Source organism: Corticium candelabrum, chromosome 12, assembly GCF_963422355.1.
Source record: "Corticium candelabrum chromosome 12, ooCorCand1.1, whole genome shotgun sequence".
Lineage (NCBI taxonomy): Eukaryota > Metazoa > Porifera > Homoscleromorpha > Homosclerophorida > Plakinidae > Corticium > Corticium candelabrum.
This window is the reverse complement of record NC_085096.1, coordinates 4227983-4241147: the sequence shown is the minus strand read 5'-3', so window position 1 is coordinate 4241147 and position 13165 is coordinate 4227983. Positions and strand designations below refer to the sequence as shown.

General features: G+C 41.9%; 1 protein-coding gene across 4 annotated transcripts in view; it reads left to right on the top strand.

The window, feature by feature from the left end:
• Positions 1–620: 620 nt before the first annotated feature.
• The window catches only part of LOC134187533 (transcription factor 12-like), a 21811-nt gene continuing 9266 nt past the window's right edge, over positions 621–13165 (top strand). The window contains exons 1-7 of one of the 4 annotated variants that reach the window (XM_062655676.1): positions 621–637; positions 2399–2486; positions 3768–5140; positions 5268–5319; positions 5386–5425; positions 5611–5678; positions 7556–7694. In XM_062655676.1, coding sequence (XP_062511660.1) covers positions 5287–5319; positions 5386–5425; positions 5611–5678; positions 7556–7694 — 280 coding nt within the window. In that variant the 5' untranslated portion in view covers positions 621–637; positions 2399–2486; positions 3768–5140; positions 5268–5286. Of the gene's footprint in view, positions 638–2320; positions 2487–3767; positions 5141–5267; positions 5320–5385; positions 5426–5610; positions 5679–6416; positions 6555–7077; positions 7191–7555; positions 7695–13165 lie in introns of those variants that run through there. The other 3 variants (XM_062655677.1, XM_062655678.1, XM_062655679.1) reach the window with 3 other exon arrangements.

Genomic DNA, 13165 nt, shown 5'->3' with positions numbered 1-13165 from the left:
TGGATAGTTAAACCCAAAGTTGATTTTTGATCTATAGAGATATTTGGTTTAGCTCCTGTGGCAATGTCAATTGTTAGTCCAACTCAAAAAAATTAAGATGGAAAAGATGATGAGATATCTTGTAGAGCTACCTGCAGGTCAGTATGCCTCACTATATTCTGTTGACTGTTTTCTCCCTTTTCTCTGTAATTCAATTTGCAAATGCTTTTGTACAGGATCCTATTGAGTATTTACAGATTTTCATAGGTGGTCAAAGGTTGTGGATTCTTAACCTCCCACGACACTAGCTCTCTTGGAGACTCTATTTCTAGTAATCAAGGATGTTTACTATTAGTTGCAGTGCTTAGCTTCCATGTCAACTGTATTGTATATTTTGTTTCGTTTATGGGTTGTAGGAAATACCTGTGTATGTTTTAGTGCACAAATGTTTTTTAATCTTTTGTGGTAACTTGTCTTGATAGTTCATGAATGATTGTAGGATGTGGGACATCTTTGGGTGGGCAGGTTGACAAGGACACGGGAAATGTAGTTATATGTATAGGAAGGATAAGTCTGTGTAGTTGCAATTTGTGGGGGTTGAGGATACCAAGCAGTTTCAATGTGATCAGCTAAGTTTGGCAAGTGTCTTTGTTCAAAGGTCAGTTCCAGTGGATGGTTATTGAAAATGTAATCATGGTGGGCACAGTGGGTAGTCTTTGACCTCCATACTTAGTTTTGTATTTATCAGATTATTCTCATAGTTCGACATGTTTATTCAGGTCTTGTGGTGTTACAGCTAATTTCTTTTATATTTTTGTAGCATGAGTTAAGTTTACAGTCTAGTTTAGATAGAGAATTTGAAGTTTTATTATAGATAACTTAGGTTAAAGTATGTCCCAGTTCAAAGTTTGTAATTAAATCTAATGAATTTTTCAGCTTGTGATTATGGTATACTTTTGGTTATATTAAAAGTCAGTCAACAAGTGCTCTACAGCAACGAATGGCATTTCAGATTTCTTAGAGATTTGGCATGTTTCTTAGAAAAAATTGGGTGGCCAGGGAACTATGTCAGTATTGTAGATGTGATACAAATACATCATACTGTATCATATCATTCATCACTGTGTCAACTGGAACTGGATGAATCTGGTTTGTAGTGAGAGAGATGTTAATAACAATGGTCTTTGTCAGGTATATAAAGGAGACAGACAGACAGCAGACAACCAACACAGCAGACAACCAACACAGCAAACAGGCTGTTGCTTAAAGCTGTCAATAGAGAAGAACAAAGACAGCAATGTCACTAGATGTCAGATCTTAGGCTGACAACACTTGCAGTATGTACAACTTCAAATGCAATGCTGCTGCTGTTGTTTGAAGGCCATCTTACCTGTTTGCTGAACAGTTGCGTAGTGTAGAACTTTCTACTCGATCGTGAAGTATTGCACATTCGAGTGTTTATCTATACATACAAGATGATGTTACCTATAGACAATTTGCCATAACATAAATATTTACAATTAATTAATTAAGTGATATATTAAGAATTTTGCTAAGACATTAATTATTACAGCCAGATACATGTAGGAAGATCATTTGTTAGAGATAACGGTGATGTAAACTATTATACAAAAATTAGAATCAATTTATCTATTCTGAGAGCAATCCCTAAGCTTTAAGTCATTTGATGATTGTAATAGTCTCAATGACATCAACCCATCTCTACCAGTTGTCCTACCCTTCTCAGTTGGCATTCACACCCTTTTTTATTAGGACAAATGTTCAGTAGGAAAGCATGCAGTTAGGAGACAAGACGAAATCCAGCTACTTGAAGGGTTCTAGTCCAATAACAAGCTTGTGTATGTGGTTAGACTGCCATAGGAATCAATTGGGTGGCATTGATGGGCAAACACCTAACCTGTGAAAGAAGGTGTGGATATGGAGTTGCTAGCAATGTTGTGAAGGATTGAGAAACATTTGTGGTTACCATGACTCACAATCACAGCTGAGATTGTTGTATAAGTGTCTGATGTCTTGTGGTTTGATCAGGATGATTGAGTGTCTTATTGCCTCCACATGCAGGTGGGGTATTGGGTGGCAGGAATGCTGGTGGGCTTTAGTAAGTGGCTTGAGTTTTTGTAGTAACTGGAGCTGTACTGTAACAGGTGGGCTAGTTAACATTTGCATGGTGATTGTTTCATGGTCTTTGTTTCATTGTGGTGTCACATGTCTAGTTGTGTGCAATGGTTGCTCAGTTAATTGCATAATGCAGGGAAAATATGCAGTATTATTGCAATTAAGCATCTTGGTTTTGTTATTATTATACTCTATCTTTGTTATCTGCCATACTGTATGGTGTCCATCATCTATTTTTGTGTGATATTCCCTCGCTGAATCAACGTGTTTTTGTGCTTTGTAGGTTATAGATAGTATTATTGCTGTGGAAGTGGATCAATCTGAAAATTGTGGAAACAAGCCTGTGAAGATGGCTTTGTAGTTGCAAAATGGTAGGTATACATTATGCATGTGTGCTGTGACTGGGTAGTTGGTTAGAATTAGGAAAGTGTCTGATTGAGAATTGGTTTGTTGTTTGTTTGTTTGTCTGACGTTTTGTCTGTGTGGATGTCTGTCCTTTTGTCTGTCTGTTTGTCTGTCTGTTTGTCTGTCTGTTGTTTGTGTGTTTGTCTGTTTGTCTGTCTGTCTCATTGCTTGTCTCTCTGTTTGTTTGTTTGTTTGTTTGTCTGTTTGTCTTCTTGTTTTATTTATTTGTCCGTATATGTGCATGTTTATCTGTTTGATCATTTGCTGCTCATCAACAAATGGATAATCTGCATGCTTGTCTGTCTAACCACCTATTTGTTTCTCATTCTGCTTTACATATCTTGCTTGTGTAAACTGCCATATATTCTACATGTTGAGAGTCTACTAAATTATTTTTTTGTTTGTGTACACCACCGCAGGTATGCTCTGTCTGTACTATAGTCCTTGTCTTTATATATATATATATATATATATATATATATATATATATATTATTGAGACAAACAGACAGACAGACAGATAGACAGACAGACAGACAGATACCCTTCTCATAAGATTATACTTGTACATATGCTTGGACTTTGTAAAAGCAAACCAGTCCTTGCAAACAAGAAAATTATAAATTAACTAATGGACAGACAGACAGACAGGCAGGCAGCCAGACACACAGATAGGCAGCCAGACAGACACACAGACACGCAGAGACAGACAGGCAGACAGATGATCCCTTTTAACCAATTAGTAGTTATATATATATATATATATATATATATATATATATATATATATATATATATATATTGTATTTAGTTGTTAGTTGTTTTCTCTTGCTTTTATTGTCATAGGACAAGTGTAGGTAGCCATTTGCTATTGTATGCTAATTCAAATATGAAAAATGTACGTATTGACAGACAGACAGACAGACAGACTGACAGACAGACAGACACACAAACAGACAGACAGAGAACCAGACAGACAGAGAACCAGACAAACAGACAAAAACCAATTTAAATTTATAATCAGACACTTCCTAGCTGCTCTTGTATTCTTCCTGGAATAATCCCTCAACATCCTATTTCAATTTCTAATAAGGAAAATATCAGTTGACGGAAGTTTGATGGCGGATATCCTACTAGATCATAGGAACAAATTATTGCGGCGTACAATAATAGTTTAGAGTCTGTTTCCGGACGTCCGGACGTTGTTGACCACCATTTACCACAACACAAGTCTATTTTCTCTTGCAGGTACACCCACGCATGCGGTGCCGGCCAACATCTCCAGACGAAAAACAAGAAGATACAAGAGCTCTACGAGGGTCTAGTACGGTCCCATTATATGTAGCGTGTCTGTTATTATTGTAGGATGAAATAGCAGCATGTGATGTAGAGTTTTCATCCGAAATATTTGCACTTTTGTTTACATCATATTTCGAATGCTTTCTCCTCCTCACACAGATGTGCCAATTCGCTGTTTCTAAATCTCAATTCGCTGATTGCCCGTTTGTCGGTCCGTTAGGTAATTGGGTGGTCCGACAGCCGTGCGATTCTTATCGCCTGTTTTGTACGCGATGTTGTCTTTCTAGTTGCTAAACTTTCCATCCTATGTACACAGAGTCGAATGCACGTGACCGCGTCACGTGAGCACGTGCGTGCGGTTAGTGGAGGAGAGAGCAGGGGCGGATCGCGGCTCGAATTCCGTCTCGATTTTTACGGTATCGACGAGGTCTTTCGCTAAACAAACACGCTATAGTGATAAACATGCGTCTGCATTCACAGTTGCTGCGAAAGAACCGCGACTGTTTTCGACCTCGTTGCCTGATGGTCGTCATTATCTCATTGTGATTATCGGACACCTGCTGGGCAATGTGGATAGCAATTTGGTTATTTGCGAGTGTCAATTAGTAATAAGAATAGAGAGACGTCCCCGGCTATCTGTTTACATTGGAAAATCGACTAATGTGATAAGCGCAGTGTGAACCGATCAAGTAGCCACCTCGCTCGATAAATTTCCCCACTGTCTATAGTTCCGGAGTAAAGTCAATAATATAATATCGAAGTCGGAATTTGTGCGATTATGGAAACGTTTGATTCCTCGGTTGTAAACAGAGTGTACACGCCTAGAGGCGTTAGTAAGGACGCGTGGCATCTAATCAGGCATACTCTGCACGTGTTCCTACTCACAATTCTTCACGTCTGACTTGCTACACGCAGCCGTGCCGCTTCCGCATGCTTTCGTGCGTCTGAATCTTAGCGAGTCCGGCGCGTATTTTAATTGTTGGAAGGCCGAGAGGTCGACGAGTTGGCTAGTCCGGTTGAGAAGACGAGAAACGCGTGTCGCGGTTGGAGTCATGGGTCAGGATACCGCCTCACGGTCACGAGCAATTAGCGTGCGCGAATTCTGATAGCTTGTCAATTAGCAGATTTTACTATTGGCAAGTTATCATTGGCTGTCGAGTGGGCGGATGTAGATATAAATGGGATCGGATGAAGTAATCTCATCAACACTGTAGAAAGCTGTGATGCTTGGCGGCCGGCATTGTAGTTGTCGACTGACGCTAAATTAGACAGTTTGAGCGATTCGTTGAGTGAAATAGCAGCTTGCTGCCGGTCGAGTGGAGGTGAGTTGATGGATTGCGAAGGGGAATCCCGAGCGAATGGCTTCCTGCCGCAAGTTCGAGTGGTCGGAGCGTGTCGCCGCCGCTTGTTCGATCGTATCTGACGTGCATTTCCCTTCTCGTCTTCTAGGTTGTGGCGTGTGTTCTAGATGCAGCCCGAAATGGAGTTCCTTTCCAGCACGGTAAGCGTCAGCATGTGCTCAGTCAATCCCATGCTAGATGCCGGTCTCTGATGTCATTGATTCTAGAATCAATTTGGTGTGTCTGCAGTTCAGGCTCGGTCGTCCGGTTAGTCGTGTATTTGTGCATGTATGTGAGTCTGCACGTGTGTGTGTGAGTGTGTATAAGTTATGTTTGTGTGCGAGGTTATTGGTGCTCATGCAAGTCAGAGTTGTACGACATTGTAGCACTTCGCTCTGTTTTCTTTACTGATGACGTACACTGACTCGCTTTTCTCTGCACATTGTGTCTAGAGATGTCAGGAAGCCAGAGTCTTCCCAGCTCGACCGGATGGAAGAGCACAGGAGACGGCCCAGCCTTTGTAAGTACTGCAATGATTTCGTCGCTCGATATTGATAGAGTGGGGGAATAGTTGAGAAGTTGTGTATCCTCTGCGGTCTGCCGTGGAAAACCTAAGGGCGGGTCGGATGCGTGTGTGTTTTCAGAGCAGTGCTGTTCTGGTTGCGACAAATGCGTGTACTTGGGTGACAAAGGGAAGAATTGAAGGATTTCTAAACACGTGCAGAACGTGTGAAAGCTGGGCGTTTTGCGAGCACCTCAAGAAGGAGGCTGCATAGAGGGAATACGCCCAACATGCTGCGGAAACGCCATGATGATAATAGGTCTACAAGACCGCTTTGCAGGAACAAATGCAATAGTTCAGCTACAGCGGAGATGACGCGTATATCGATCGACCTCATCGAGTTCTCGCACTCTCTCGCGATTTGGCGATTACATCAAGCGGGGGCGAGTCTCCTATCCTCAGGTGTGTCTGACGGCTCGGATAAGTTGCTACTGCTCGAAATCTTGTTGTCTGCGTCGCGTGCCACGTGTGCGAGGCGATAATCACTGCGCTTGTTGTCGAACGCGTCACCGCTCGGCTTGCTGCCGTGCAAAGGACGAAGAGACGTGTGAGGGTCGTTGCATGGTAGACTACACAGCTGATTTCACAACCAGTCAAGTTGTGACTCAACTGGCATTTGCGGCGGCTTGCACGCACGCACGCACGCGTGCGTTAGTCGGTCTCTCAACCGACAGTTCAGTCGTATGACTAATCCCCACGTCACATGTCGTCGTGTCTAAATCGTCTGCTACTTGTGCGTTCGCTTACAAGCTTGCTCTGCTTTTGTAGCCCTAGATTCATCACATTTGCGTGTTGTTTTTCTCTCGTCGTCTTATCAGTCGCTTCAATCGCATGGTAACGACGCGTATGGCCTTCTTTGTTAGATACTCCTCGGGTTTTTTTGCGGTCGCGTTTTGCAACTGTCAACTTGCAACACACGCTCTGCGTGTGGGTTGCGAATTGTCTTTTTTGTCTCCTAGCGGGTGTTCTTGTTTTACCCCACTTATTGTAGCTAGAGAGCCAAATTTAGCCACGTTCGCCCACGCAGCGAGTTGTGTACGCCTGAGGCCACAGTGCATAGTGTGTGTGTACTGCAAGTCAAGTCAGCATAGCCTTGAAGCACTTGTTGAGTGATTTGCGTGTGTTTGCTGCGCTGCCAGCCTCAAGGGTCTTCACACGTTGCACCGGCTTCTTTTAATGAATCTATTGCATTGCAAGAGAATCATAGGATTTAATTTGCTGCCTCTTGGCAATGCAAACTAGGTGAGTAGCGCAGGAATGAAATGAGGAGTTCAATAAGAACAGTGGGCAGTTTGTGATAGAGGTGTCATGACGTCATCAGAATCAGTGAATCATACACTTTGAGGTTTGTGGCTCAGAGTGATTTCATTGCAGTAATTTTATCTGCAAGAGTCGAAGCCAGGAAAGCATGAGGATTAGTTGTCGAGCACCTGGTAGATCATTCACACTTGTTTTATTGAAGCCAGAAGGGTGAGGTGTTGGTAAACTGGCTAATACTGCTTTGCATGTCAAGCCTTCAAACTGTGGGAATTGTTACTTTGAGCAGTCGAGAATTTTGACTTGCAGACTGTGACCAAATGGAGGTGCAGTTTGTGACCACCTTCTCGATCATTGCTAGTCACTGTTGGACATCTTTGTGTCTGAATCGACTGGCTTCTTATGTTGTGCCTTCTAATTTAGCAGCTATAGTGGTCCAACGTCTAATGGTGTGTCCTGGGAAACAGTCTGTCTTCTAATAGAGTCATAACTGTGGTTAAGGGGCTAATATTATAAGACACAGTAACTGGTCTGGTCATCATTTGTTTGTCATGTGCTCTGTTGGTGTGTGTATGCAGACGTTTCCTGGTCAGAGTCTGGAGGGGATGGATCCTGTTGCACATAGTCAAGTAGTCGAACGACAAAGTTCGTGTAGCAGTGGAGGTCAGACGCCGACGGGACCATTCATGCACTCTCATCAGCAAGACCCAATGTTTGGTGAGTTCCATGTTTCTGTTGTTAGGTGGAGATTCTATTAGATGGAGTGGGTGGAGAGGTGTGGGACATTGGGGTAGGGCAAAGGTCATCATTTCCTTCTGCACCAGAGTTGTTAGTGGTTCAACTGGTTTTGTCTTCTCCAAGTTATTGTCCTTCCTTCCAGATGTCGATTGTGTCACCATTGAAGTACAGTGGATAACACCTTATAGGATGTTGACGTTGTTACCCTATTTCTAGTACCGTTTCATATGTGATTATTTCCTATGATACTATGGGAAGTATGTTGAGTACTAAAAGATCTTTGTACTCAAATTTTGTCTCTAAATTTTTGCATTAAGAGTGTGAATCTATTAATGCTTGAAATTTTGTCTGCATTTTTGGTGAGTCAGTAGCATGTACTTGGGTCCATCTTTTGTTCTCTGCATATCGTTAAATTAATACGATGGACCACTTAGTACTGATTCTAATATGGTCATATGTTTACCCTCATCAATTGTTAATTACTTGGTTGTGTGTATCTCTCTTGTACTACTTTTTCATAATTAGATGATCTGGTGTCTTGTCTACAGAGATATACTAGACTCCCAACCCAGTATTGTTTCTACTAGCCCTGTGTGTGTATGTGTGCTTTCTCAGGGCTTTGGATGACTAGACGGCTTTATTTAGGCCTCCACTATGTATTAGACATTCACTATATTGGGACATGAGGCCATAGACTTTATGTTTACTGAGATATCTAGTGTTTGGATTCTAGGCTGTTGGTAGTCTTGAGGCTAGTACAATGAGAACGAGTAGAGCATTTTTAGATGTCATCCTGGTTAGAGTTTGAAATATTCAAGTTGCCACTAAGTGGTGGAATTTGAGTGTCTATGGATTAGAACGGAGACTCTGATTTATAGCAAAGGTTAGAGTGGCAAGTGATGTGTATTGCAATGACGTAAATACTAAGTACACATTAGTGACCGATGTTGGTAACTGGACGAAGCAAGTTTTTAATTATGTATGCACTGTATTCGTGTATGTATGTAGTAAGTCTTGGTGTGTGCGTGCGTGCGTGCATGTGTGCGTGCGTGCGTGCGTGCGTGCGTGCATGCGTGCATGCGTGCATGCGTGCGCAAATGTGTGAAGATTATTTGATTTAACCAACATCACTATTCTATGCCAAGCTATTCCTATCGCACACCACGACCTTTACCCTTGACATGGTGCCAAAGAGCACATCACACAGATGCATTGATGATCACTTGACAATATACAAGAGGTTATCCTCATTTATCTAAAGTACATTTTTGACATCTGGCCACAGAGTGGTGGGATAAACTCAATTGTACAACAAGTTGAAGTACTTAGACTGACACAGTTGCACCTTATCATCCAAGTCAGCATCTTGTCTCAAGATGATGACCAAGATATGAGGACACTATTGGGTTGAGCATCACAAAGAGTCAGGACAATCACATGGACTGCACCAGAATGCATGAACATTGCTGCGGGTCCTTGTATACCCTCAGAGACATAGATAACATAGATACAGAGGGAATGTGATAGTAAAGAAAATGTTGCCTTAGTATGCAAACCAAAACAGCAAACACTGACATCCTTATAGAGATATGGGTGGCTCTTATCTGGTGGGTCTGTGGTATGCCTTTATGTATAGTATGTTAGGTATGTGTCTTGTGACTTCTTGTGGATACTTCCCCTTGTAAATAGTTGTCCTACCTTGTTACATATTTGCCTTTACTTGAAAGTTTCTGAAGGGGCTATTATTTATCAATAAGTATTCACAGACCAATTATTTATTTACTCGCCTAGTGTATCATATTGACCAACCAAGGGATTACAGAGACTTGTAAGGCATTGTGCTGCATGGTGGACACATCCACGGGTGTGACTGTTTGACAACATTGTGTAATGTATGGTATGACGGTATTGTATCCTTGGTATGTAGTTAGAGCTGTAGTGATTTGTAATGAGTGACTGTCTGTTCCATTAGCGTCACCTCAGTTATACTTTTATCTATCCAATACATTGCTATGTAAATTGCATCCATAAAGTTATGGAGCTCATTGCTTTGGTATGCACTGGTCACAAAGACATAATTTCTACTCTAAGTGTCATAGTTGGCATCTCTGAGTTGTTTTTCATTCAGTCAGCATGTCACTTGTAGATCCTCTGCCATTTAGTTGTCTAAATGGAAGTGGTGAGGATGGTTAAGTGGCATGCTGACCTGCTGGGATCATTGCTTGCTTTGGTTCATAGGCCCTACATACTTGTACCAATTACAAACTACCAAGAAACCCTAAATGACAATAATGCTGTCAAATTTAGGTGTGGCCTGTGAGGGCACTAAGAGTGAAAGGTAATATCCAGGGTACCTACATGTACTATAAATATGGAGCACTAGGAATGTGTTTCACTGTTGGCATTTTTAGGGTTGCATTTCCTGCCTTTTGTCTTTCTCCTGTCTCTATTATGAAGGAAGTAGTTTTGACTAAGAGGTTAAATGAGCCTCTTTCTGTGCACAGTGCATTGTGCACCCAAGTTGGACTGTTATTTGATTTGCCCTTATGTAAAGTGGTTCCAGGGTTCTAGCTAGGGTTGCAGCCCAACCTTCACAAGCCACATAATTTTTTGGGCTACGCCTCTTGGATTTATTGAGCTTTTCCTATTCTCTCCGTACTTTCTGATTGAGACCTCATAGACATTCTTTTTACGGTTTAGATGCCCTTAGTCTCATAATAATTTGAGAGTCAGGTAGAGCATACAGCATTCGTGATGTCAGTCATGCATCATCATTCAGTCAGTCAGTCGGTCAGCATGCATATAGTTTTAACTTGTAGTTTGCTGTAACTGTGATTCCACTGACCTGAACTGTCATGGATAATATTTTTACTTTTAGTGTTCTGTATGTAGAGGTTTGTGTGTAATAAATGATGTCAGTCAGTCAGTCAGTCAGTGCAACGAAGCCGAGTTTCGTTGTTACTGGAGGAAGAGATTCTCTGTTCTACGGAGATCAAATGCAAGTGTCATTCTACACAAGTTGTCACGTCTTCTCCCAACAGAAGAGAGGATTTATGCTGGACAGTGTCATCAGGCGCTGTTCATTAGAATTGACCTTCAACTGCTATTTGCATGCGTTAGTTTTAACTTGTAGTTTGCTGTAACTGTGACTCCACTGACTTGAACTGTAACGGATAATATTTTTTACTTTTAGTGTTCTGTATGTAGAGGTTTGTGTATAATAAATGATGTCAGTCAGTCAATCAGTCGTGCATCGCCGGTTGGTTCGTCAGTCAGTCAGTCAGTCGTGCATTGTCAGTCAGTCGTGCATTGTCAGTCAGTCAGCCATACATCGTCGGTCGGTCAGTCAGTCATCAGTCAGTGGCATCGTCAGTCATCAGTCAGTGGCATCGTCAGTCAGTCATTCATCCAGTGTTTTCCCTGTCAACACTTGAGCGTACAAAACATAACAATTGTACGGTTTTCAACACCCACCACTAACCGTCAATTTGACTGTAAAAAGGTTCTAGCTAGAACCCCGAGTCCACGGACTCATTGTATTATACTCGAGTCGGGAGTAATTTTTTCTGCACACGATTGCCAACAATTTGCTAACACTATAATACATAGCATCGTCTGGTCAGTAGCTAAAACTGCCAAATCCGACCTACCATAGTATTTCCTTGATTAAGAGCCCCAGGTTAGTATATTCAATCACTTGAGACCCCGGGTTACTATGCAAGTATGGGTTACTATGTAGGCATGGGCTACTATTGAAGCATGAGTTACTATTTAAGTATGGTTTTACTATTCAAGCAGGGGTTACTATTCAATTATGGGTTACTGTTCAAGTATGGGTTACTATTCAATTATGGGCTGCTATTTAAGCATGGGTTACTATTCAAGCAGGGGCTTTTAATAAATTTGTTCTTTCAACCATTTCAAGAGAAACAACAAGTGCCATCTATTTACCAAGGTAATACAGGGTTCTCAATGTTCTCGGTGTTCTCATTGATCTCCGTAGACTTACACGCTTCCACTGTCGACTGTTTTGTCTGTCCTCTTTGTACTTGAGAGGCACTGCTTGAATGGATTTCCTCTCTGTTTCCAATACAGCGAACGTTTCTTGTATGACAAACATTTTTGTTTAATGCTATTGTTGAGAGTTTCCAGAACGAAATAGTAGCTCCGAACCTCGGACCATACCGTGGGTTACTATTCAAGCATGGGTTTTTGATAAAAAAATTATATTTGATTTGCCCTCTATGTAAACTACTCCAAGAGCTCATTGTATACATACTCAAAAATGCCATAGGCACACATAACTTGGAAATAATTTTTGTCTGTATGATTGCAGACAATTTGCTAACACTGTAAGTGGCTTTGAACTCCCACAGCATCATCAGGTGGCCTAGTCGTCCAAGATCAGTGAAATTGGCACTACATAGGTCTGGGATGCCAAGGCTAATTGTCTGGTCAGTAGCTAAAAGTGCCAAAATCTGACCTAATTGGATGATGAACTTAGTGTATCAGCTGCATGTACTTTTGTACTTTTATTCACCATGCTACCATACTAGCCAACCACAATTACAAACAAGGAAGAAACCCATTCACAAAACGATCTGATCGAATTAGAAGCCACAGTGAATTTTAGTCTGATGGATAGTGAGAAACCACAGTGGGGATAGCATGTCAGCTGTACCTCTTTCAACATATTGTTCATGTACCTCACTGTATGGTCTCTCTTGTGTATACTGGTGCATGTTGTCGACATGCTGTATTTGTATGGTGAACATGCACCTTATGTGTATACAACAGTATTGATCCGTTCTTGTGTACCAATCAGTGAGTAAACACATACAAGTATCCGTCTATAAACATGCACGCTGGTCTGCCACACTGGATCATTCCAGCTATTCTAGCGTATACAGACGCATGCATGAACTTAGAATTGTGGTTGCCAATTTTTGTGGCTTTTTGTATCTCTTGTCGCTGTCCGCGTGCATGCAGCGTGTCTCTCTCCTCCCCTTTTCGTTATGTTTGTTGACACTGTCCATCTGGACGTGGCATGTCTCCTTCTGCTCGCTGACATTTCCTGAAGCGAAATTCTAATCCAGTTGGTTGTTGATTGATCCGATTACTCGAATTCCCGATTGAAGCCCTAGGGCCTCGCTCTTGCATGCGTGTTACCTCAGGATGCGAGTTGTACTGTGACTGTTGACTCAAGCGTCTGTATTGCTTTTGAATTCATTGCCTCTAGAAAAATCGACCAAACGGGCTCGGAGTTACTTTGCATGGCGGATATGTCCTACTGTATACGCGGAATGCGGAACGGCTCGAGGGACATGAGCGTTTCCGGTCTTTTTGAGTCAAAACCTTTCGAGCAGTCAGCACCCCAGCGCGCATCTAACCACAGAGACAAAGGTCTGTGTGCAACGTTAGATACGAGTAGGAGGTGCCCGGTCGTGTCA